The sequence below is a fragment of the Eublepharis macularius genome, chromosome 16 (genome assembly GCF_028583425.1).
Source record: "Eublepharis macularius isolate TG4126 chromosome 16, MPM_Emac_v1.0, whole genome shotgun sequence".
Classification (NCBI taxonomy): Eukaryota; Metazoa; Chordata; class Lepidosauria; order Squamata; family Eublepharidae; genus Eublepharis; species Eublepharis macularius.
The window spans coordinates 44,682,856-44,706,075 of record NC_072805.1 but is presented as its reverse complement, the minus strand read 5'-3'; the positions used below and the strand labels follow the sequence as shown (position 1 = coordinate 44,706,075).

The window sequence follows — 23,220 nt, the reverse complement described above, 5'->3', positions numbered from 1 at the left end:
CTGCCTTTGTATTTCAGAGCACCCATATGCTTCTTAATAAAGAGTCCAGTAGCACCATTAAGACTAACTAACTTTATTGTAGCGTAAGCTTTCAAGAATCATAGCTCTCTTCGTTACGAAGAGAGCTGTGGTTCTCAAAAGCTTACGCTACAATAAAGTTGGTTAGTCTTAAAGGTGCTACTGGACTCTTTACTATTTAGCAACTACAGACTAACATGGCTAAGTCTGGATCTATGCACATGCTTCTTGAGTCTTATATATACGTAAAGCACAAAGGGTTCTGGATGGAGCAGGAAAAAACAGGGGTGTTTGGGCTGTTCTCAGCCAGCTAGCTGATTAGCAAAGTGTTATGCTGAGGCCTGGCAGACTAGTCACAGCCACGCACTCTCAGATCGGCTGTCATGATGGTCTTTCCAAGTCTTTGGGCTTGGAAAATAAAGTGGAAGTCCAGGGACAGCTTAGAGACTAACAACATCTGTTCTGGCATGAGCTTTTGTGAGCCATAGCTCACTTCCTCAGAGCTTGGAGACCTCTTCATGCGGCCATGCAGAGAGCAAACCCTCCCCTTTGGGAAACTGGAATGTACCAGTGCAAAGAGCCAGCTCTGCCCCTGCGGCAGCTGATTTGTGGTGGCCCCCCCGCCCTTTCACATGATCCCAAAAGTGCCTGTTACGTCAACAAGGTTGGGGATCCCTACTCTAGCTGTCTCTCATTGATGTGCTACTGTTCAGGAAACGCAACCACAAAGCCCTCTTTTGCAGACACAGCTAGCTAGGAGGCGAGATGGATCCTAGCCACTGACATTTGTGTTTCCCAAATGTGAAGCCAGTGGGTGGGAGAGGAATATGGAGAAAAGGGGGGCAACAGCCGGCCAACAGATGGGAAGGACAAATGGTTTGAGCCTCAGATTTCCTGAAACAGCTGGTGGCAAATAATGCTTAGCATTAAGAGCAATCTCCGTTCAGGAAAATGAAGAGGCCCCACTTTTATGTTCCTAGAGGTGCAGAGGGGGGATTATATACACTTTTGAATTTGATCAATGAATCAGAGGCAGGCACTGAAGTCCTCGCAAAATCAGCACATGTTTTCGAGTTCTGCAGATGGCGGTGCTTCCATCCCAGACGATGACTGGCTCGTCATTATCTCCTACAGTCGTGGCTAATGTGTGGCTTTATTCTGTCCATGCAGGTTACATCAGATATGACTACGTGCACCTTAGAAAGCCAAAGGAACGGCAGGATGTCAGAGTGACGCTCACAATCTTTGTCAGGTATGTGTCGGTTTGAATTCTCGACTGAGCCGATCCCCGAGGGCACAGGGTGGGTCAGAGATAAAAAAACAAACATTTAGATACCTTTGCACCTCAAATGGTGAGTCTGACTCAAGGCGAGCTTCCTTCAGAATTATGTGAACAAATCTGCAGGCAAAGGCGGGGCGCCCCTGAACAAGCCGCAGCAGAACTCCTTAGTATGCCGTCGCGGAGACTCCCTTCTGTACCGCAAGCGATTTGCATGCCGCCACTTGGCGCATGAACTGGCAGTTGCTTCCATGCCATCACAAAACAGCAGTCCAGAGAACACTGCCAGATTCACCCAGCAAGGCCGTTGCACAGAAATGACAGCTCGGTTGCGCTTTAAGCAACTGCCATGTTGCGGCTGTTTGTGGGTTGTTGGTTTGTTGGTTTGTTCGTTTCATTTTAAAATGGCATGCAGCTCAGGCAGATAAAAGTATAGTTGGCATTCATTGGAAGTTTTGTATAATTCATGGGATGTTGACTCTCCCCCCCCCCCCCCCGCCCAAAGCAGTCTTTCTGTACATCTCTGTTGAATTGTGGTGAGTTGAGCTGTTTGTGCTGAGAACACTTTCAGACTGCGGCTGCTGCATCATGGCAGCTAAGGCTCTGCCTCTTTTGTGTTCTCTTTCTTGGGCATGTGCATGTTCACGTGCACGCACCCAGAATGAACAGCACCTCTCTCAAATCCCTAACCCCCAGCCCCCACCCCGGTCTTGTGATCTCTAATTTGTGTGAAGCGGATTACGAAAACCTGCCTGTATGGTTTGTGTTGTAGACATCTTAGAGCCTGAGAAATGGCATGATGTGCCAGGAAGTTCCTACTTTGAATCCCGCCTCCTCTGTCAGCTCACTAGGTGGCCTTACCAAGCATCTCCCTTTCAGCCCTTCACCCATCTGAAGATGCTGGTCTACCTTCTGGGGCTGTTGTGAAGATCGCAGCAAACACATGGTGTGTTTTGAACGTTTGGAGGCACTACACAAATGCTTAAGTACATCTTGGGTTTTGCCCTTTGCTGCATGAAGACTCTTTTTTTTTTGAAAAATTTTTTATTGGGTTAGAACATTTTTATTTTTACATTACAATCAATTTTCCCCTAATTTTTCGTTTCCAACCCCCTCCCTTTCCCCCCCTTTTGTTGACTTCCAACAGCTTTCCCACCCCCTGTCCCTTTTCCCTTACTTCTATTAAATTCCTCTGTCTAAAACAGATATACATTCTCCATTATATTAAGCAGTGCATCATTAACTCCTTTAATTATTATACACCCAAACTATACGTCTTTAGATAAACAATTTATCCCATTTTCCAGTTTTGAATAATTCTATATAAACCTATAAAAATATATAAACCATAAAAATTTCCCACATTTAAATCAAACAATTTGATTTATTCTCTATATATTACTCATTTCAACTTTTTATGGTAATTCTATATAACTCCTCAGATACTCAATCAATTTAACTCTTCTATACATTCAGTTTGGTGCATATAAATCTTGTCAAAGAAAGAAAATATTGTTAGTTAGTCAATCCTCATGTTTAAACCTTATCATTAATTATTCTCTATCAGTTAACCTATACATATCTATATATATCAATTAATCTAACTGCTTATAAATTCACATTTCTCTTCCTCCCCCGGTAAAGTCACCCCTCTCTTTTATACTTTTATTATATTTCAGTAGTTCTCAAACTGCCACAGTTTTCCTCCCACCTCCCATTTCTTCTCCAGGTATTGTTTCAGCTTCTCCCAGTCTGTGTTGAACTGCCCTGAGTCCAGATCTCTCAGTTTTCTTGTCATCTTGTCCATTTCAGCCATATACAGCAATTTGTAGATCCAATCTTCAATAGTTGGTACTTCTTGTACTTTCCATTTCTGCGCATACAAAAGTCTAGCTGCTGCAGTCATATAAAAAATCAACGTCCTATGATGGGCTGGAATTCCCTCCATTCCCAAGTTTAGCAGCAGGAGTTCTGGGTTCTTATTTATTTGAAACTGTAAAATTTCACTCATTTCTCTTATTATTTCCCCCCAGAACTGCCTAGCTACCTCACACGACCACCACATATGATAGAGGGAGCCCTCATGTTTCTTACATTTCCAGCATTTATTAGAAGTATTCAAATTCCCTAGCGCAATCTTCTTTGGTGTCATGTACCAACGATAGATCATTTTGAAAATGTTCTCTTTAATATTGATACATGTCGTTGTCTTCATTGTAGTTTTCCACAAGTATTCCCATGCCTCCATTGTTATTTCTTTATTGAAATTTATAGCCCATTTCACCATCTGTGTTTTAACTATCTCATCCTCAGTATACCATTTCAGCAATACTTGGTATACCTTGGATATTCTTTTCTTGTCTTCTTTAAGAAGGGTCTGCTCTAGTTCCGAGTTCTCTGTTCGTATGCCCCCTTTTGCAAAGTCTGAGTTGTATAAGTCTCTAATCTGTCTATACTGAAACCAATCATAGTTAGGTGATAGTTCCTCTTGCGTCTTTATTCTAAGTTTAGATACTTCAATCTTAGTTATTTCTTTATACGTTAAACATTGTTGTTCATTATCCACAGCTCTCGGATCTATCACCTCATATGGAACCACCCACAAGGGGGTTGCTGCATGAAGACTCTTAACACAAATGGGCTTGTAATTTTATGGAGCCACAAGGGACTGTAGTGCTCTGACTGACAGAGTTGTGGTTTGGAAGTGACGCTTTTGTGTGAGCTGTATGCCTCCAATGAATAGTGCTTGGTTGGATTCCCTACCCCCACCCCCACCCCGGATAATGTTTGTAGGTCTTTCCTGACATCTAGCGTGTTATACTTACTCATTGACACAACGCTTTCCCACCCTGTTTTGTTCTACCAATTGGCCTTCCATTGCTTTTGGGGAAAAAACATAGAGCTTGATGTTTGCTATGGAGAGCTGCCCAGCAGATTACGCTGTGAACTGCTTGCAGAGAATGACTTGTGTTTCTTACCCTGGCTATTACATCGTTGCTGTTCACGCAGTGAAGATGATTGCTCAGTGGATAAGTGCGATTTTGCCTTGCTGTGGCTTAATAACGCTGTGACGATGACTCAAGTTTGTGGATTAATGTTAATTTTGCAAATAAAACTTTGCGCATACAGATGCAATAAAATGAGATGCTGCAGAGAGCAGCCTTTTGTTCGGATGTCTAACAGTCCTAAGCATGTGTGTTTGCGTGAACTAAACATAATGGTACAAGAGAACACGAGGCTTTATCCTAAGTGCTTCTTTTCTAGCTCAATACGTTTTAGGCTCCTGTTGGTGCACATCACATTTTTTTTATAAAGGGTTTGTTCTTGCTGTCTCCCACAGGGCTGGTGAGATTTGCAGAATGTGTTTCCCCCCCTCTCTGTGTGGTGTGCCTAGGAAAGCTGTAACTCAGAGTTGGGCAAATTTTGGCCTGAGTGCCCAAAATCTTCATCTGGTGATATTGGCCATGGCCAATATCGTACGGAAAGCCTTTAACGCACTGCCATGTTTAAACGGGCATTAAACATTGCCAGCTGCAGGGAGGGAGGTTACCGTTTGGGCGAGGGCCACTGAGTCATCTGCTCGGATGTTGCCAGATCAATGAAGCGCTTTCAGGCCCTTCACAGGACAGAATCGATAGTGATTTCAGGACTGAGTGTGCGTCTAGGGTTTCACGCTTTTCCTGGCACTTTTGGGATCTGGCTGCAAACTGCTTACAATTCTTTGATGTTCAATAATCTTACATAGATAGTTGGAGACTCACTTCGCCCCCTGCAGTTTGATTTTAATGAGGCCATATGCAAGGAGCCCATTGTAGCACCACAAAAGGCTTGGAAGGTAATTCAGTGATCCTGCCGGCAAAGCAAAAAATGTAATTTGCTGGGGGAAGCAGTGTTCTGCCATCTGCAGAAGTGGAGCTAGCTGGATCTATAAACATTAGAAATTGAATTTTTTTAAAAAATGTTACAACTACAATCTCTTACTTGTAAAATTACCTGGCCTGTCTAGGAGAGAATCTCAATTTAATACATGCACACATGTTAAAGCTTATAGTAGCTGACTTTTAAAATTGATATGTGAACAACAGCTATCAAACTTATTGAGACATATGTAAAAGAGAGATGGAGATCTGTTACCCAGTAGGGATGGTCTCCTCATGAGTTTGGGGAATTAGTGTGCAAGGAGAGGCAAAATAGTAAAGAGTCCAGTTGCACCGTTAAGACTAACCAACTTTATTGTGGCATAAGCTTTCGAGAGCCACAGCTCTCTTTGTCAGATGCATTTAATGAAGAGAGTTGTGGCTCTCGAAAGCTTATGCTACAATAAAGTTGGTTAGTCTTAAAGGCGCTACTGGACTCTTTACTATTTTGCTACTACAGACTAACACTGCTAACTCCTCTGGATCTGTGACCAAGGAGAGGCAGTGAGGGGGGTAACTGTGAGATCTTCTCCACCAATGTATACCAGGTCCCTCCCCTAAGAGGAATCTCAAAATGACTAGATGGGAGTTTCAAATGAAAGGGGTTTTATTAAAGAGGAAGCAAGCAATCAAACAAGAACGTACACCACACACATACAGAGTTCCTAGGAAAAACAGTGAGGAGGTTGGATAGAGTTTCAGGGAATGGGCAATATTTACCATCCAGAAGAGCAGAGTTGTCTGAGGAGGAAAGCAGCTCGAGCGACCAGCACTTTAAGCAGGAAGGCTCAGATGGGCTCTGAGGGTTGTAAGCACATGGATCCAAGGAAATGCACACATACTGACTGGTGCTAGAGTAGTCCAGTTTTACTGTGGAATGTACCCTGGGGCAGGATAACGTCTTCTGCCCAAAAACAATAACTTAATTATTGTCTCTGGGGTGAGACGAAGGAACTTTGATTAAGTTCCCCTGGGCGAAACTGTAGTTATCAGCGATGACTGACGACCTGTGATGGCTGAATGGGAGCGGCTATTGGAGCCCTGATTAGCCATGAATAGGAAAGAGGAGGAAAGGAGAACAGCAGGGTGTGCTATGACTGAATTGGGTTTTTTTCTCAAGTACCTCGATTGTTTAGATCTCTGCACATCTCCAGGGTGTGGAAGGCTGAAAAGCCAGTCTTACCTCAAGCCTTGCGTTCTCGTATTTTTCCATTTCCCGTCCAGCATCTGGCAACTGATTCCTACCTAGCCAGGCAGTTTTGCCACGTTTAAAACACACAAGGAGGGGACTTAGGCTATTCCATATCCATAAGTGCTCCCCAAAAGTGTAAGCTAGGGAGGACTGCTATCAGAGCCAAGGGGAGAATATTAAGGGAAGAGCTGTGTGACTCAGTGGTAGAGCATGTGAAGTTTGCACATATAGACTGAATCCTTGGGATCTCCAGTCACAGGTAACCAGTATAGGGAATGACTGTTCTTTGCCTGAGTTTCAGAAAGGTTGCTGTCAGTCAGAATAAGACGACACTCAGCATGATGTACCAGTGGCCAGCCTTGATATACGGCAGCATTATGTGCTCATGGAAATTCATGACTGACTTTTATTATGTGTTATGAATGCCGCAGTATCAGGAGAGTCACATGTGAGTCACACCAGTCTAAGCCTACTGGTTTCAGTGTTACCACACAGGGCTATTATGATGGACATCCCAGCTGGACCCAGGGACTGGCAAGCCATCAGAGATGCTAGGATCCTGGGAGGTGCCAGGGTCATCTGTTGAGCCTGGCAGAATGATCTCATTGCTATCTCTTTTACACTACCCAGCTACCTGAGCTCTGCAGTGCATTCAGTTCTCAAATTAGGAATATTGGGAACTTTAACCAACCAAACAGAATGGACGCTTAGAGTCTCTCTGCATGAGACATGTGTCACATGAAGAACATGTGTCGGGAGATGCAATGTTAGCCGGAAAAGGGAAATTAAAAAGACAGAGACAGGGAGGTGAAATTGACAGAGCCTTTTGGGAGGCGAAGATGAAATTAGCAAACCCTCTGAGGAGTGATCTTCCCAGACTCTGTTGTTTTAAACTACGCTTCCCAGCTAACATTGCATCTCCCAACCTTTGAGGAACATGTGCCGAGGCGTTTTGTGCAGAGAGAGACTGACTTTCTGTCTCAAGGGAAAGCTCTTTGTTGACCTAATAAATGTTTCTGGAAAATTTACAGTTCAGTGGTCTGAGTCTTGGTTCTTGGAAGTAAGTTCTCTTATGTTCAGGGGTGCTTAAGAGGGTAGCTTTTGCCTCGGTAGTGGGAAGAGAAACCATATAGTAGTCTGTGGCTCAGTTCAGACATCCATGAAAACCGTGGTTTAATTAAAGTAACTGTGTGTATCTCTGAATTCAGGCCACTCAAGTAAGTACGGTTAGTTAAGGTGTATCAAGCCAGGATTTGATGCGGCTGGCTTCTGGAAGTGGTTTCAGTGGGCTTAAGCCTGGATTAACTGTATTAGTCTTGATTTTGGAGTGATGTAGAAATGCAGGCTGTGGTTTGTTTCCCTCTGATGCCCTCTCAGGCTGTAGAGAGAAAGCCATGAAATCACCCATCTGTCAGTGCAAGCCAGGATTTGAGTGCTTGTCTGTGGGCTGACCCTGGTTTAACAACCTGGCCAAAGTTCAGATAAAGGATGGTTTCACATGATGTCTGAAGGGACCTTCTCTAAGCAAATTGAATTCTGCAGCACAAAAGCCGTGCGGGCTGCAGAGCCAACGGTTTTCGGACTGTGCTCTGTTTAGTGACAACAGTGCCCTGTGATTGTTATAGCCACCAGTTAGTCCATTGTTCAGGAAGTAAATATCAGAAAAGGAAGCTTGGCATCAATCGGTCTTGTTGTTGAGGTGGTTGTTTTCAGTGGTTTAAACCACCGGTCGCTTTGATTTAAGTCAGTCCAGCCTGAGAACTAGCATTAAGCCCATGTTTCACTGTTAGCAGCTCTCATGAAAAACGATCTTACTCCATAAGGCGGGGAAGAGAGAACCAGCTCCGCCAAGCACTGCGCTTTTGAAAGACCAAATGTGAGCACATCTGTTCCCGAGATTAAATTGATGGCTGAAATCACTGAGCATGACCCCTTGCAGAGATTTTGCTACTGCTGAGTCTTGAGCCTTTGGGCCGTTTTCTGCTGAGTCATTGTGTAAATTGAGACCATTTTTTTGGCTGCGTGTGCGTTAGCCGCCGTGCTTGCCAGCACCATATGGAATCCAACTGCGTTCTCTTCTCTTCAGCCACGCAGAAGTACACTTTCAGTCTGAATGTAATAATATTTAGCATTTCCTTCTTGCAAACGTGTTTAGCATTTCCTTCTTGCAAACGTGTGGCTGAGAGCAAGTAACCCCCCTGGTTAGTTCATGGCAGAGGTGAGATGCATACTGGGGGGGGGGGGGGCGCTCCTCATGCATAGTTCAGTGTCTGCTGCTGTGTGACAGCAGCTTGAACTCACTTCTGACCCTACACTAAAGTATTTTAGCTTTTCTTTGAGGGTGGGGGAGAACCCTTCCCAAGCTTGAGGGTCCTAAAAATGGGAAGAAGTCTTGGGCACCCTATCCTGCAGGATGTGGTGATAGAAACAAGAGTGTTAGAACAGATAACCCCACTTCAGAGTTCAGGTGGGAGGCAGAAAGACATTTTTGAACGCTGCCCTATGATAACTTGCCCACTCATAGGAAAACAGCTCGGTTGGCACAGAGTTTGGTTGAAATCTTTCTGTATGGTGTGATAGTTTTCTGTTTGCAGGGGGAGTTTTTTTAATGTAGGGGGAGCATTTGTCTGTATCCTCGCATCACTGGCTATAACAGCACCCTTGTTCTATATCAACCGGATTAGCAACTGGATTAGCTTGTTCGCACAGGATAACAGAGTTGCAAATTATTGCTACAGTACAATAAAAGCTCAATATTCAAGTGTGTGTGAAAGCAGCCTTTGTTACCGTTTTAATTTGGTGTTTTGTTTGTTAAAATCACCGCCCCCCACCCCCCACAGACCAATAGTTTGTGTTTCCTTCTCTCCCTAAGGCACTTCCGCCTTTTTCTCTCCTCATGCCATTATATTCTCTCTGAATAATGTGCGCTCTTCTTTCTCAAGGTTATTGCTGTGATGTCTTAAAAATATGCAGGTGGCCTTCAGACCGATTTGAATTGTGCGCCACTGGGCAAGCTGCACACATGTTCTGATGACAACAGCGAGTGTATGTGTGTGAGAGAGAAGGAGGGGAAGGGAGGAGGGAAGCTGCCAGGGCCGCTGCAGTTAGAAGTCCAAAGTCTTAGGTTAAGGTCCTGCTCCTTGAAAAGGTCATCACAAAAACACAACCTCTGCAAAGAGAGCCACTTGGCATCCCACCGTAACAAAAAGTGGCATCTGCTGTCAAAGTGCCTTAGTGCCTGATGGCCCTCTTGTTATTTCTCTCCAGGGCCCGTCTAGAAAATCATGCAGTCATCTGGGCACAGGTTCCGTGACGTTGAGCACCACCCGCTGCTTGCCGAAAATGACAGCTACGATTCGTCGTCCTCGGAGGCTGACGTGGCCGACAGAGTTTGGTTCATCCGCGACGGTTGCGGGATGGTCTGCGCAGTTATGACGTGGCTCCTCGTCGTCTATGCAGATTTTGTAGTGACGTTTGTCATGCTGCTGCCTTCCAAAGACTTTTGGTACTCCCTCGTCAACGGGGTTCTCTTCAACTGCTTGGCGGTGCTAGCGCTGTCCTCTCACCTAAGAACAATGCTAACTGATCCTGTGAGTATAGGATCTTGCAGCAGTTTACTGTAATCTTTTGCACCTTGAACCGTAGCAGACCAGTGAATTCTCTGTAGGCAGAACGATTTAGCCGTTCTGTAGTGATACAAACACCAATCTGGTTTTGGAAAAAAAAACTAGGCAGGTAAAGGAGATGGAACGAAAATTGCACATATCTATGTATTGTTCGTTGTTCGAGTGTCTCTCTTATTTGCTTGTGACACCTTTTCTTTCTACCTTACTCTTTTCACCAGCATTCTTACACTGCTTGTGACAGTGTCCATAGTTCGGTGGAAGGGTCCATAGTTCAGAAGGTCCCATAGTTCAGTGGAAGAGTGCGTGATTTGCAGTGTTGAAGAGCTCGGTTTCAATTCTCGGCATCACCAATAAACTGGCCCTTGGGTGGGCAGGTGCTGAGAAAGATGGCTCTTAACATTAAGAAACTTTTCCTGAAAATTTTACCTAAACATCAAGAGAAACGTCCTAATAGTGACAGCAGTGGAAGCAGTTACCTAGAGGTTTGATGAGACTTGCTGCCAATCAGATTGGGTATTATTAGATTGGAAGGTCCAAAGGTTCTGTTTATTATACAGCAGCCTCGTTTGTATATTCACATATTCACCTCCACCAACAGAAGGTCATGGGAGTGGCTCAGCAAAAAAGTCAGGTTAGAAATGAAAAGGAGGGCAGGTCTACAGCATCCACTTCTGATGGCTGCTCTGCTTGGCTTATCCGTGGCTTGTCAGTTTAATTTTTCCACTGTTTCTAACTTAGGGCAAGATTCCTCCTCGGTCCTCGAGCCTGCCGCTCAGTTTTGTGAATGTAGTGTTTTTTTGTTCAAAGCTTTCTTTTCCGTTATATTGCCAACTTGGCAGCGGGCTCTCAAGAGACCCAATTTACATGCACACCAAGGCTGTGTGCTGGAAAATAAGAAACCAGCTTAACTGTGCACACAGCGTGTGTGTTCTTCTGGTTTGGGGTCACCATTTCAGCTGCCAAAGACTGAACCAGCGGAGTGCAACGTTACGGTTGGACTTCCAAGACGCCTCTCCATTGTGAGGCTTGGTAGGAGCCAGCCAAAGCTATTCTATATTTTCATTCCCAGCTCATAGGCACAATATATATTCTTAAGCAAATTGCTAAGGATCTACATTTCTTTTTTTTATCCCAGTACAGATGTCTCCATCTCCGTCCCCACCCTGCTTTTGGAATTTCCCAAATCAGCAATATCATTACACCTGGAGGTGTTTTACCCTCTTCTGTTCATTGAACAACCTAAGGACTCTCCACCAGTTGGATTTATTGGAGATCTATTTATTGATATTTATTCAGTTAGTGATGATAGCTATATGCGAATGTATGCACCATTAACACTTTATGCACTGTTGCACTTTAACACATAAATATAAAAACTTAAATAATTGTGAATAAGTATATAGGCTGTTTGTTTGAACCTCTGGGGGAATTACAGTTTGTGGTTTGCCGTTTGGGTTTACCTAGAGGAGTCCCGTTTGGTGGTGACTCATCTTCGGGGCATGGAGCGGGAGTCACAGGGGCAGTCGGGGCGGAGGTGGTTGTGAATTTCCTGCATTGTGCAGGAGTTTGGCCTAGATGACCCTAGAGGTCCCTTCCAACCCTATGATTCTATGATTCTGTTACAAAATGCTGCAAAAGTGTTTGTCTGAAAATGCACCTTGGAGCTTTAATTGCTGAGGGAGAGAGTGGCAGAGCAAACTGTAGTTTGTGACTCTTAGAAATACAGCAGATTCCTATCCATGCATTCTTGTCCTTCCAAGCCTCCTAGTCCTTCCCTTCGAAGTCTTTTTGTGGCCTTGCTGATCAGACTCTAGCACATCCCCCCCAGTAGTCTTTGTTGCCCTGGATGTGCAGCCTGCATGTCCTTTGTCCCTTCAAATGCCTCTGCTTTTCTTTGCTGATTTTTATGCCTGTGAGTCACCTCTTAATCCCTAACCCATGTCTCCCTCCTCTAAACATAACCTTTTTGTGTGACACCCCCCCCCATCCTCGCCTTATGTTCATGCAATCTCCTCCCCACCTCTTCCCCCCCCTTTTTTCAAAACGTCTGTGGTTTGCTTCTCAAGGCAGGCCACCCTGCCCTTTCGGTTACTCCGTAAAGTGCCAAGCACGTCGACGGCACTACATAAACGAGTACGAGTCTTCTCACTGACGAGTCGCTGTCTGTCTTCCCTCTGACATGCCTTAGGGGGCTGTTCCCAAAGGAAACGCCACCAAAGAGTACATGGAGAGTCTGCAGCTGAAGCCCGGCGAGGTGATCTACAAATGCCCGAAGTGCTGCAGCATCAAACCGGAGCGCGCCCACCACTGCAGGTACCCCAGTTGCTGCCGTTTTTCGAGTGCTTTCTGCCTCGAGCCCGGGAGGCAGCACCTGGTCCTCTCTCGAAGATGTATGCGTGTTTTTTTTCTTTCCTTTCTGCCTTCTCAAAGCGGTTCCAGCTGCCTGCCCTTCAGTGCAGCTTGTCCCAGAATGAACGAGAAGGCCGTGGCATTCAAGCGGGTTCTTTTTTGTCTGCAGAAGACGGTCATGATCCTTAAAGGCTGTCCCCCAGGAGCCTGACTTGTCAGTGCAGCTGATGCTGCTTCAGCTTGGCTAGCCCCCACCCTCCCCTTTCCCCTCTTTTCCAATTCAAAAACTCAGACGAACGCTTAAAAGCTTGCTGAGGCTTTGTGATGGCAAAGCACTTCATACTTGGGAAAGCCGAAGCGGCGCTCGTCTGCGCTCACAATGCCCCTCTTCAGTTTTACTTAGAGAGCCTTGATACCAAAGGGAACATCTGCTGTGTGTGCAGAAGGCCCCACATCCAGCCCCTGACGTTTCCGGCCAGAGGGTTGGACCCAGATTAAACTGGCGCTTTCCACCAATTCCCTCTTCCCACATCAGCGCCCCGTTCTTCAGGGGCCCCGTTCCCCGGGAGCAGCATTCCATGGAGATCAGTGGGCTGCCGTGAGAGGGAGGAGGCAGGTCTAGAGCCAAGCCAAAGGATATCAGGATTTTCTTCTGGAGTGATCGCAGAAGCCGAATGATACGCAGAGGGGTAGTGGGTGTGGAGAAATCAGCGTTGGTAATAACGACGCTCAAGGCAATGCATCCACCTGGACTGAATCAAGATTTTCTTCTACCTAAGAGCCTCTGCCAGTTGGCATTTGTCTGTTTTTATCTGTTTCTGCATGCAGAAAGGTACTGGCTGGATATTTGGAAAAACTTCTTCATGGTCAGAGTAGTTCAAAGGTGGAATCAGCTGCCTAGGGAGGTGGTGAGCTCCCCTTCACTCCACTCTCCAAGATATGAGGACAGATGGACTCACATTCTAGCTGTATCTGAAAAAGTGAGCTGTGGCTCGCAAAAGCTCATACCCTACCACAAATTTTTGTTAGTCTTATAGGTGCTACTGGACTCTTGCTCTTTTCTACTGATACAGACAGACTAACATGGCGACCCATCTTGATCTATCTCCAGACAAGGTGGATAAGGCTGTTGATAGAATACCGTCTCCTTCATCCATCACATTACTTACTGTTGTTCGGACTGGGGGCAACACTCCCTTATAGACACACACGCGCACACATGATTGCCCCAAGAAGCATGTGGGTTCCAAATATGGCAGCCAGTTTTCAAGAAGAGGCTGGATGAATATTGGTCAGGGATGCTTTAGGCTCATCCTGCATCGGGCAGGGGGTTGGACTAGACGGTCTGTATGGCCCCTTCCAACTCTGTGATTCTGAGTACACAAGCATTGGACTTAGACGTACCACATCTTGACCTCAATGTCAGGCCGATTTATTCATTCAAAGGCAAATGGAAACGCCAAGGCTCTAATTCCAGAGGCAGCCTTGTGCACAGTAGTTAGGGGCTGGGAGTGGAAGGATCTACATGTCTTCCTAAACGCGTTTTGGTCGACGTGGATCCTTTTACATTGGCCAAAGCATAGCTATGATGCTTGAGCCTGGTATACAGATGCTCCCAGGTTCGATCTCTGGCATCTCCAGATAAAGAACCAGGTTGCGGGTGGTGGGAAAGATCTTTGCTTGCCTGAGAACCCCTGGAGAGCATTTGCCAGTCAATACAGATAGTTCCAGGCTAGGTGGATCAAAGGTCCTTCATGGGTTGGGTGCCCTGACCTGGATAGCCCAGGTGAGCCTGATCTTGTAGATCTCGGAAGCTAAGCAGGGTCTGCCTTGGTTAGTAATTGGATGGGAGACCTCCAAAGAAGACCAGGGTTGCCGAGGCAACCACCTCTGTTAATCTCTTTCCATGAAAACCTCACTAGGGGTCGCCATAAGTCAACTCTCACTTGAGGGCAACACACACGCACACACGGGTTTGGTGAAGCTAGTCTGCGTTTCTGCCAGAATTCCGGCTATCATTTGCATATTGGTGACAACCCAGCTCAAAACTCCAAATGGACTCCCCCCAGGTTTCATGCAGATGTTAAAAAGCATGGCAGACAAGATGGAACCTCGTGAGACCCCGTAAGCCAGGGGCCAAGGAGCCGAGCATCAGTCTTCCAGCACCACCGTTTGAAACCTGCCCTCTTCCCTTAACCTTATGGCCTGACTTTGGTATTTAAGGGAAAGTAACATATTTATTCACATGTACCTGCAGGAAATACATTTGCTCACATCCTGTATTGCATATCGGGCTATCTGCAGCTTACATTCATTTTCAAATGTTAATGTTTGAGCAGCCAGGTCAATGTTCTGTATCATCACAAGAACTCCTTCAGTTTCAAAATCTGTTTTCCTTCTCCATTCTGCTTTTGGAAGATACATGTTTTGACCATTGGGGTGGGGGTGTAAATATTTTTAAGAAACCAATAAATGTGCAACACGCATGATGGCAGACTTGCTCTTCTTTTGTGCCACCAAGAGCAAAACACCCCAGTCCAGGTAGCATAACTTTTTGTTCCTTTTCCTCCACTAGTATTTGCAAGCGATGCATCCGGAAGATGGATCACCACTGCCCTTGGGTCAACAACTGTGTCGGTGAAAGAAACCAGAGGTTTTTTGTGCTCTTTACCGTGAGTAGGGAATTATAATAATAATAATTAATAATAACATTTGATTTATATACCACCCTTCAGGATGACTTAACACCCACTCAGAGTGGTTTCCAAAGTATGTTGTTATTATCCCCACAACGAAACACCCTGTGAGGTGGGTGAGGCTGAGAGAGCTGTGACAGACCCAAGGTCACCCAGCTGGCTTCAAGAGGAGGAGTGGGGAATAAAACCCGGTTCTCCAGATTAGAGTCCTGCTGCTCTTAACCACCAGACCAAACTGGCTCTCCCCAGATTGAAAACTGCCTCTAGCTAAACCAATGCCAGGATAAAACTTGCCAATCGGGATACACGAACTGTTGTCAGTTCAACAGAGAATAGAAAGTAACCACAGCCTATGGCTCATTCTTGGTATTAAGGTACAATACCAGGAAACCTCTCGTGTACCATTTATATCCTTGAAGGTGTGCGAGAAAAAGGAAAAAAGCAGCATGGCAAAGATGCTTTGCTGTGGCTGGACTTCAAGGGTCGGGTTGAAGCCAGTTGGCTGAGATCTGCCTGGTTTGGTGCAGGTTGGCCGAGATCTGCCCGGTTTGGTGCAGGTTGGCCGAGATCTGCCCGGTTTGGTGGTCTTCACAAAGCTGCTTTCCCTCTCCTCACCCTTTTGATTTTTTCATCCAAGGCGTGGTGATGGCCATTGCCCTGAATGGTTATAGAGGAGGATTATACAACTTGATAGAGGATAGGCCTGTTCATGTCTGTAATGCACGATTGCTAAACGGAAGTTCCGGGTTGAAAAGCAGCGCACCTCTGAGGCCCCTTGCTAGGGCTGGGGCAAATGACAGCAGAAGCCTTTGCGCCTGGCTTGCAGACTTCCCGGAAGCGTCTGGTTAGGCATACTTGGAAATAGCACGCTGGACTATGGGGACCCGTGCACCGATCGAGCAGGCCTGCTCTTGCATTCTTACGGACCGGAGAGGATTTCTAAACACACTTTGCAATGCAGGACAGTAGTCAGCTGCCGTAAAAGATTTTTAAAAATCAAGTAGTCTGCTTGTGCCCTTTGGGATTCTGGCTATGATGTGTGAGAGAGACTGGGAAGAGATGGTTTCTCAGTTCTGTCTGTGACACAGGCGTGCCTGGTAACTGACTGTGGGATGTTTCTCTTGCTTCCAGATGTACATAGCTCTGATTTCTGCTCATGCTCTCATCCTGTGTGGGTTTCAGTTCTTTTCCTGTGTCAGAGGACAGTGGACTGGTAAGCGGCACCCAGAGTTGCTTCTGAGAAGCCCTGAACTGCTAAGAGGAAGGGTTGCTGCCTAGTGAAGGAAGAGGCCGCTGAGTCCAAGCTGCGTGCTTTCAGACCTTGCCTTCTAGCTAGGCTTGTTTGTTCATTCTGCTGATATCCCTTCCCTCCTTCTAAAAACTCCTGGCAGTTTATAGTACTAAAAAAGTTAAAATGCGCACACACAAAAAGTACTGAAAGCTTTCATTTGCTTAGATTCCCTCCTCCTTCCCAAATAAAGTAGAGCGCTTTGTGTGGACTTTGCATAGAAGTGATGCAGGCAAGAAAATTGTTTCCATGTCACAATTTCCATTCAAGGTTCTCTCTCTTTACCTTTTAAAACCTTTCATGGCCAAGGGCCCCCACACCTCCAAAAACCACCTCTCACAGTATGCAGCTGGGCTGCAACTTTGCTTCTCCTGTGGCAACCCAACTTTATACACCAATCACTCCTCTAGGCATGTTAAAAATAGCTGCTGCTGTTTTGTGGGCCTTTTCTGTGGTGGCTCCCACATTTTCCTGAGCATGTCAGAAAAGCACTGATTCTGCTGAGATTCTGAAGGCTGTGCAGAGCAGAATTGGTTACCCTCCCCCCGCCCCCCAAAGAGATGGCTAAATTGCTTGGGGGATTTGCACACACTTGATAGTATGATTGTATACTGTTAATGTTTATTGGTGGCCTTGATATTCCTCTTTTATCATTTGGGTAATGTTTTAAAGCAAAGCTTGCCTTGACTCTGCCACTAGAGAGTAGCAGGTTAAAATCCACTTAAATAGATAATGTGTAGATTGTCCCTAAATTCTAGAATTGTCCATGTCCTCTTCACAATGTGGTTCTTGCAACGTATTTTGAATTTTTTTTTCCAGAGTGCAGTGATTTCTCCCCACCCGTGACTGTGATACTTCTGATTTTCTTGTGCCTTGAGGGTTTTCTGTTTCTTACATTCACCGCAGTGATGTTTGGCACCCAGATCCACTCAATATGCAACGACGAAACGGTAAGGCCTGAATACCGTGCTTGCTATTGGGCTCCAAATTTTGGTTCTGTTGAGATTTCACAAACTCAAGGTAGGGTGGGAGAGAGCACGTAAGTGCAGCAACAAACCAGGTTGGTGCCCATGACAGATAAATTCTCGTTTGTCTAGGAGGTCTGGATACAGCCCTAGTTTTGGCAACATCTGGCAAGTTACTTGTCTGTGCACTTAACCCTGGGTTTCTTGCACTCCCATCTCCAGCTCCCCACGCCCTGCACCTGTTGGACCCAGTGCCATCTCTCAACTTCCCTTTTTAAATTATCTATCTATCTATCTATCTATCTATCTATCTATCTATCTATCTATCTATCTATCTATCTATCTATCTATCTATCTATCTATCTATCTATCTATCTATCTATCTATCTATCTGTTCATTCGTCTGGATCGCTGTCATCCTTTATTGGTTTAAATTAATGACTAAACTTTCTGATTTAGCTAGCCTGATAGTGAGAGATTCTAGTATACCATATTGGATTAAGGAAACGGAGCTTAAATTGGATTACTATGGTCTCTCTAAACAGTTTTTGCTGGATGTGGAACACAGCTCTGTTAAACTTTTTCTTAAACAAAGAATTTTGGACATTGAAAGACAACATGACCTGAGTCAGGTTAAAGGTTATCTTTTGGGAATAGAAAATTTAAACAAAGTGACAATGATGCCATATTTTCAAAATTTGGATAAAGCTGACTACAGGAGAGCAGTTACCCTTCTTAGAATGGATATGTTACCATCAGCGGTCATAGAGGGTAAATACACAAAGCAACCATATGAGGAACGAGTGTGTGTATTTGGGGCTGGGAAGATGGAAACAAAGGGACATGTCCTTTTTGAGTGTAAACTTTACCAAAATATCAGAGCTGCCTATATAACTCTGACTCTCAATCAGTTCCTGGGAAGAAATGATAGATTTTGTTTAGATAAGCTTTTAGCCGATAGCGACCAAGAAACCACCTTAAAGGTGGCAAAATTTGCTGTGCAGGCCATACGGCTCCAGAAGGATTTTATAGGGGGAAATATTTAAATATTTTATTAATTTTAAAGTTTTAAATGTTTAAGAATTTGGATCCTGGAAATTCAATGTTTTTTAGATGGATAGATCCGTTAACAATGCAGTTTACCCTGACTGTATGTTTTAATTAGATTGTATGCTGTTACTTGCCTGGTCTTTGATTGATACTATAAATGATGTGTGTGTGTAAATGTCATTTATAGTTAATCAATATATATATATATATAATCTGTTTGTAGGAAATTGAAAGGCTGAAGAGCGAGAAGCCCACATGGGAACGGAGGCTACGCTGGGAAGGGATGAAATCTGTCTTTGGGGGCCAACCTTCCCTGCTGTGGATCAACCCTTTTGCAGGATTTCGGATCAAGCGGCTGATACTGAGAGCCAAGAAAGGAGGTCCAGAATTTTCTGTCTGAGCCTGTCCTCAAAATCATGCTGGAACTGACAATGCACAAAAGAGTAGTATATCGTATTTATTCTGGGCCAGGAAAAGAAGGCTGCTGTCACTGAACACACAAGTGAGACATTTTGCTTGTAGCAAGCAGAATTTTATACGTTTATAATCACCAACATCTCATGAACTCACAGAAGCGTCAGCCGGATGCTCCCCCGTGTGGCTTTTGAGCAGGAAGCAAAAACAAAAACCCCAAGTAAGATGGACGGTCACACCGGAGAAGCCAAAATATCGTCTTACTACTGTAACTTATTATTTTACAGAACTAATTATGCGTTTTTTTTGTTGAACCCCTTTTAGTTTGATACGCATTTTTTTATGAGTTTACCTCTGCTGTTTTTATAAGACTGTGCACTGAGGTGAAGGTGTCTGTCACGATGTATAAGGTATAAATGCCTGAAACCATTGGTCAAACGCAGTCCTTCTTTTCATCCCAAGAGTTTTCAGGCAAAGCTCAGTCCCATAATGTAACTTCTCTGTTCTGTTTTTTGAGTCCACCGAGCCATATTCCTGTACGTAAACCTCTCCCCAAAGTCCTGTATCTGCAGCTGCTTTGCCAGACTGTCTGAGGGGCCACAAACACCTCAGAATTTCCCAAGGCTCACCATGGGTCGAATTGTTTGGGGGATTTAATTTTAAATGTTTAAAACACGCAGCAATCCCACTGCAAGGCTGTCGTCTGCCCTCCAACGTTTGTGCCGATTTGCACATCCTGATAATGAAAAGGATCCATTTCTGCCCCTTGGGTGCACTGAAGGAGGGCTTTGTCAGCTTGCAAAGTAAATGGGGGGCTGCTGTGGCCAGAGTCTTTCTGTTGATTTGAAAGGCTCTTGATGTGAAACCAACCACTTCCAATTTCGTTACCCTTTTTTTTTCACAAATCCCTCTACTGTGTTTGCATGAAAAGCTGCCCGTACTTCAGGGTTGGACTGGTGAAGTTGCCACTCCAGACAAAATAAATAGGTTTCGTATTTCAGTTTTACGGTGTGACCTGCAAGACTCTGAAGTGGGACAGCTCTTTAAACAAGTTGGCTGCTGCCCAGAGTGAAACGTGCTGTTTAGAAACTAGCTTTTCTGGTTCTGGAGAGTCATAATTGCTCACCTCGTGTGGCTCCCGTTCTAAGCTTCACAGGTGCACATTGCTACGCGCGCCTAGCTCACGCATGTGCAAGATTTCACGTTCCCTTCAGCAGCAGCGCCAGCACCTCTGCATGCGGAAGGGGATTCATGAGCGACGCTTCTCAGCTTTTTGCGGGTGCTGGTGGGCCCTTGCACATGAGAGAGTATCCAGTGTACATCAGAGTTCCCACAAAGGCAAGGGGATGTTTAAGGGTTGAGCTTGTGGTGTGTCTAGAATTGTGATTTCCTGTGTGATCTTTGTGGCAAGGTGCCCCCTGATAGTGTTGTGTAGCAGTTAGTATCGCTGCATTTGCTTAATGTTACCACTGAGAGAGGCAGGAGGCATCATTAGAAACAAAGCGTTCAATGCTAACCTGACTCCAAGGGTGGAAAAATCTGTGTGTGGAAGATTTTAAAACCCTCCACATATACATACACCCCCCCCCAAACCCCTAAAGGAATGACAGGAAAGCTGATTCTAAGGTGAGTTGCATATAAACAGCCTTGGCTGCCCTTTGCAGAGAGGAAAAAGGCACTAAGTTTGAATGTGTTCTTAAATCATCAAGGAAAGGAACAGAGCCAGAGGAGAGCGTAAGCTAGATAAGAGTCCTAAAATGGCCCTGTTCCCATTCTTTAAATGACTGCCACCCAAGGATCGAAATAGAAGACTCAGTTTGAAATTGGAGTTTGAGTGCTTGTAAGGGGAGGGGGGAAGATTAAAAGGAAAAAAAAACCCCTTCCTGTTGTAAAACTTGCCTTAAACCTATCAGGGTTGGTCTTTTGCTTTGCTAGTGGCACCACAGTGCTGAAGGATCTTCTGTCCCATGGCTGGAGTCCAAAAAAAGATGTTTGTGTGCATGCATGGGTGTGTGTTTCTGTGTGTGTGTGTGTGTGTTTCTCAGCACGCCATGCATTGCTGAAGCATTGTTTACCACTTTTTGCCCCAGTGCTTCCCATCGCTGATGAGTCAAGCAGTTTTTCAGCATATGGCTTGCCTCTTCTGCCCTGAGTGTTGCAAGCAAAGTCACCACCACTGCCCCAGCAGCCCCCCGCCCCAGCCCGTACATGCTTGTTTGGATTCCAGCCCATGAGTTGGTGGTCCACCTGCAGTATTAACCATAAATCCCTTGTGGCTTATTTGCTCGTCATTGTACCCCGTTTCATAGCATCTTGGCCCATTCTATTTGTTGTGTTCTTTGGGGGGGGGGCTGCTGAGGTTTCGCATGGAGGGTTGCCAACTCCGAGTCGGGGGAGGGAGTGCTGGCGATCTGGCCACCTTGCTGTGCTATTGGCTTGAATTGGGATGGGCACAGTGTCCCAAGATGTGTCCTCAGGGGAGCTTCCCAATTTGGCACGTTAGGATTAAACCTGAAGTGTGCAGAATAGCATAGGGGGAGAAGGAGACAAGACCGGTCCCACATGAGGCAAGAGTCTTGATTTATGCTGCCGTCAGTCTCCTTTGCTTGGTAAACACATGGGCATGGACTGCTCCTCTCCAGTATGCACGTCATGTGGGTATAAAGGGCATGCACCCTCAACACAGTTGCCTGTATGGACAGATTTATGCAATTCTCCTATTTTCGGAAAGCAGGAATATGACCTGGATGGGGGAGCATTTGTTTCTGTGATGTGCATGGTGGAGAGGAGTGGCTTGTACCTCTGTTGCATAGAGGCTGAACCAGGTCACAAATATACTTGCTGTTAAAGCTCCATAGCCTGTCTTTCCCAACAAGCTAGAAATGACCTAAGCAGATGGAACATGCCACAAAAGATCCAAACAGTGCTTAAATGGGTCTTGTCAGTCAGTACCCTCTCAGCCCAGAAACAAAGATGCTGCAGGGGTTTTTTTTTCTTATTTATGTATTTTTTTTGTTTTAAGTCTGTGCACATATTATTGAGGGAACTTCTAAACAGGCATCACGGGTGGAGGGAGGAAATTTTATATGGTTTATAAAGAAGGGTGAAAACTGCAGAACGCTCAAGAAGACCCTGCTGTATATCCTATTGGGCACCTTCATCTCCTTTGGGAATTGATTACAGCTGCCCGGATCATTTGTTTATATGCTGTTTGACAGGCTATACTGCTGGAATTCAGCAAATTCCCTTTGGAAGCTCTCCAACCTGTACGTGACTTAGCTGATGCGCGTGTGTGTGTGAATGGTCTGTATGAACATGGAGTTTCTTGGCTTTTGAATCCCTTGTTCTGTTGTAAATTTTTTTTAAAATGTAAAATAAAGTGACTAATTGAAGTCTTTGTGTTGGATGCTTAACTTTCTCTCCCTGGCCTGCATAGTTGCATGAGGTTGTGGGGGGACACCAAATCCTGACCCCCAGACTCAGCTCCAACCACCCTTTGCAAACCAAAGGAGAACCTTAAGACATTTGTCCATCTACCTGTATGCTTGAATCCTCCTTACTTCAAGGACCCGTTTCAGTTTGTTGTGCAGGCAGAGCAAACTGGTGTTGGAAGGCTCCTGAATGTTGGCTGTTCTTAGGTAGGCAGTGGCTACACGAGATGCCGGCACGTGCTCGTCATGTGTTGGGTTCCTGTAAGTTTACCTGGGAAGTGTAGTCGATCCCCGCCCCCTAACTCCCGGAGGAAAACCCAAGCAGAGCAGAGTTTTGTAAGACACTCAGGGGGAGGGGGGTGTCAGAGCAGGAGCAGCAGGGCCAAAATGACAGGAGGGAAAGAGTCAGCAAGGGGAGCCAGAGGCTGCAGATGGCAGCTAACAGCGGTCGAAGAAGCTGCTGAGGCTGCCACTGCAACTGCTAGTCTCAACCATCCTTTCCCACAGAGCTCCAAGCTCAGGGACCTCAAGTCGCTTTTCTCCTTTCTGAGGCTGCTGGAGAGGGCAGCTCACTCTGTGTGCACCCCCTGAGAGACCCACAGTGGGCTGGGCAGCTGTGAGTGCAAAAGGCATGCAGCGCAGGAGACAGGGATCCACTTCAGGTGGATCTGTTCTGATATGCCCCCCAGCTCCCAGAGGAAAACCCGAGCAGAGTGGATTTTTGCAAGGGGCACTCTGTCTCTTGCAAAAATCCACTCTGCTCTGGTTTTCCTCCAGGAGCTTGGGGGCAGGGCCCGACCACACTTCCCAGGTAAACTTGCAGGAACCCAACATGTAAAGAACATGTGTCGGGCATCTCGTGTAGCTTAGCTCTCAGTGGTTGCCAGGGCTTATGATGCGTGCGTGTAAAACATGTAACTCCAAGTCTGTTTAATAACGTGGCATTCACACCATGCATAATTGATTTCCCCCATCCTGATCAGTTGCAACCAGCC

General features: G+C 45.5%; 1 protein-coding gene across 2 annotated transcripts in view; it reads left to right on the top strand.

Annotated features, from left to right (window-relative positions):
* Positions 1-22,186, top strand: part of ZDHHC7 (zinc finger DHHC-type palmitoyltransferase 7) — a 30,136-nt gene extending 7,950 nt beyond the window's left edge. Inside the window, exons 2-9 of one of the 2 annotated variants that reach the window (XM_055000738.1) lie at positions 1,189-1,270; positions 2,141-2,243; positions 9,674-9,996; positions 12,221-12,345; positions 14,957-15,053; positions 16,209-16,290; positions 17,185-17,315; positions 18,604-22,186. In XM_055000738.1, the coding sequence (XP_054856713.1) occupies positions 9,691-9,996; positions 12,221-12,345; positions 14,957-15,053; positions 16,209-16,290; positions 17,185-17,315; positions 18,604-18,780 (918 nt within the window). In that variant the 5' untranslated portion in view covers positions 1,189-1,270; positions 2,141-2,243; positions 9,674-9,690 and the 3' untranslated portion in view covers positions 18,781-22,186. The remainder of the gene's footprint in view (positions 1-1,188; positions 1,271-2,140; positions 2,244-9,673; positions 9,997-12,220; positions 12,346-14,956; positions 15,054-16,208; positions 16,291-17,184; positions 17,316-18,603) is intronic. The other variant, XM_055000737.1, reaches the window with a different exon arrangement.
* The last annotated feature ends 1,034 nt before the right edge of the window (positions 22,187-23,220 follow it).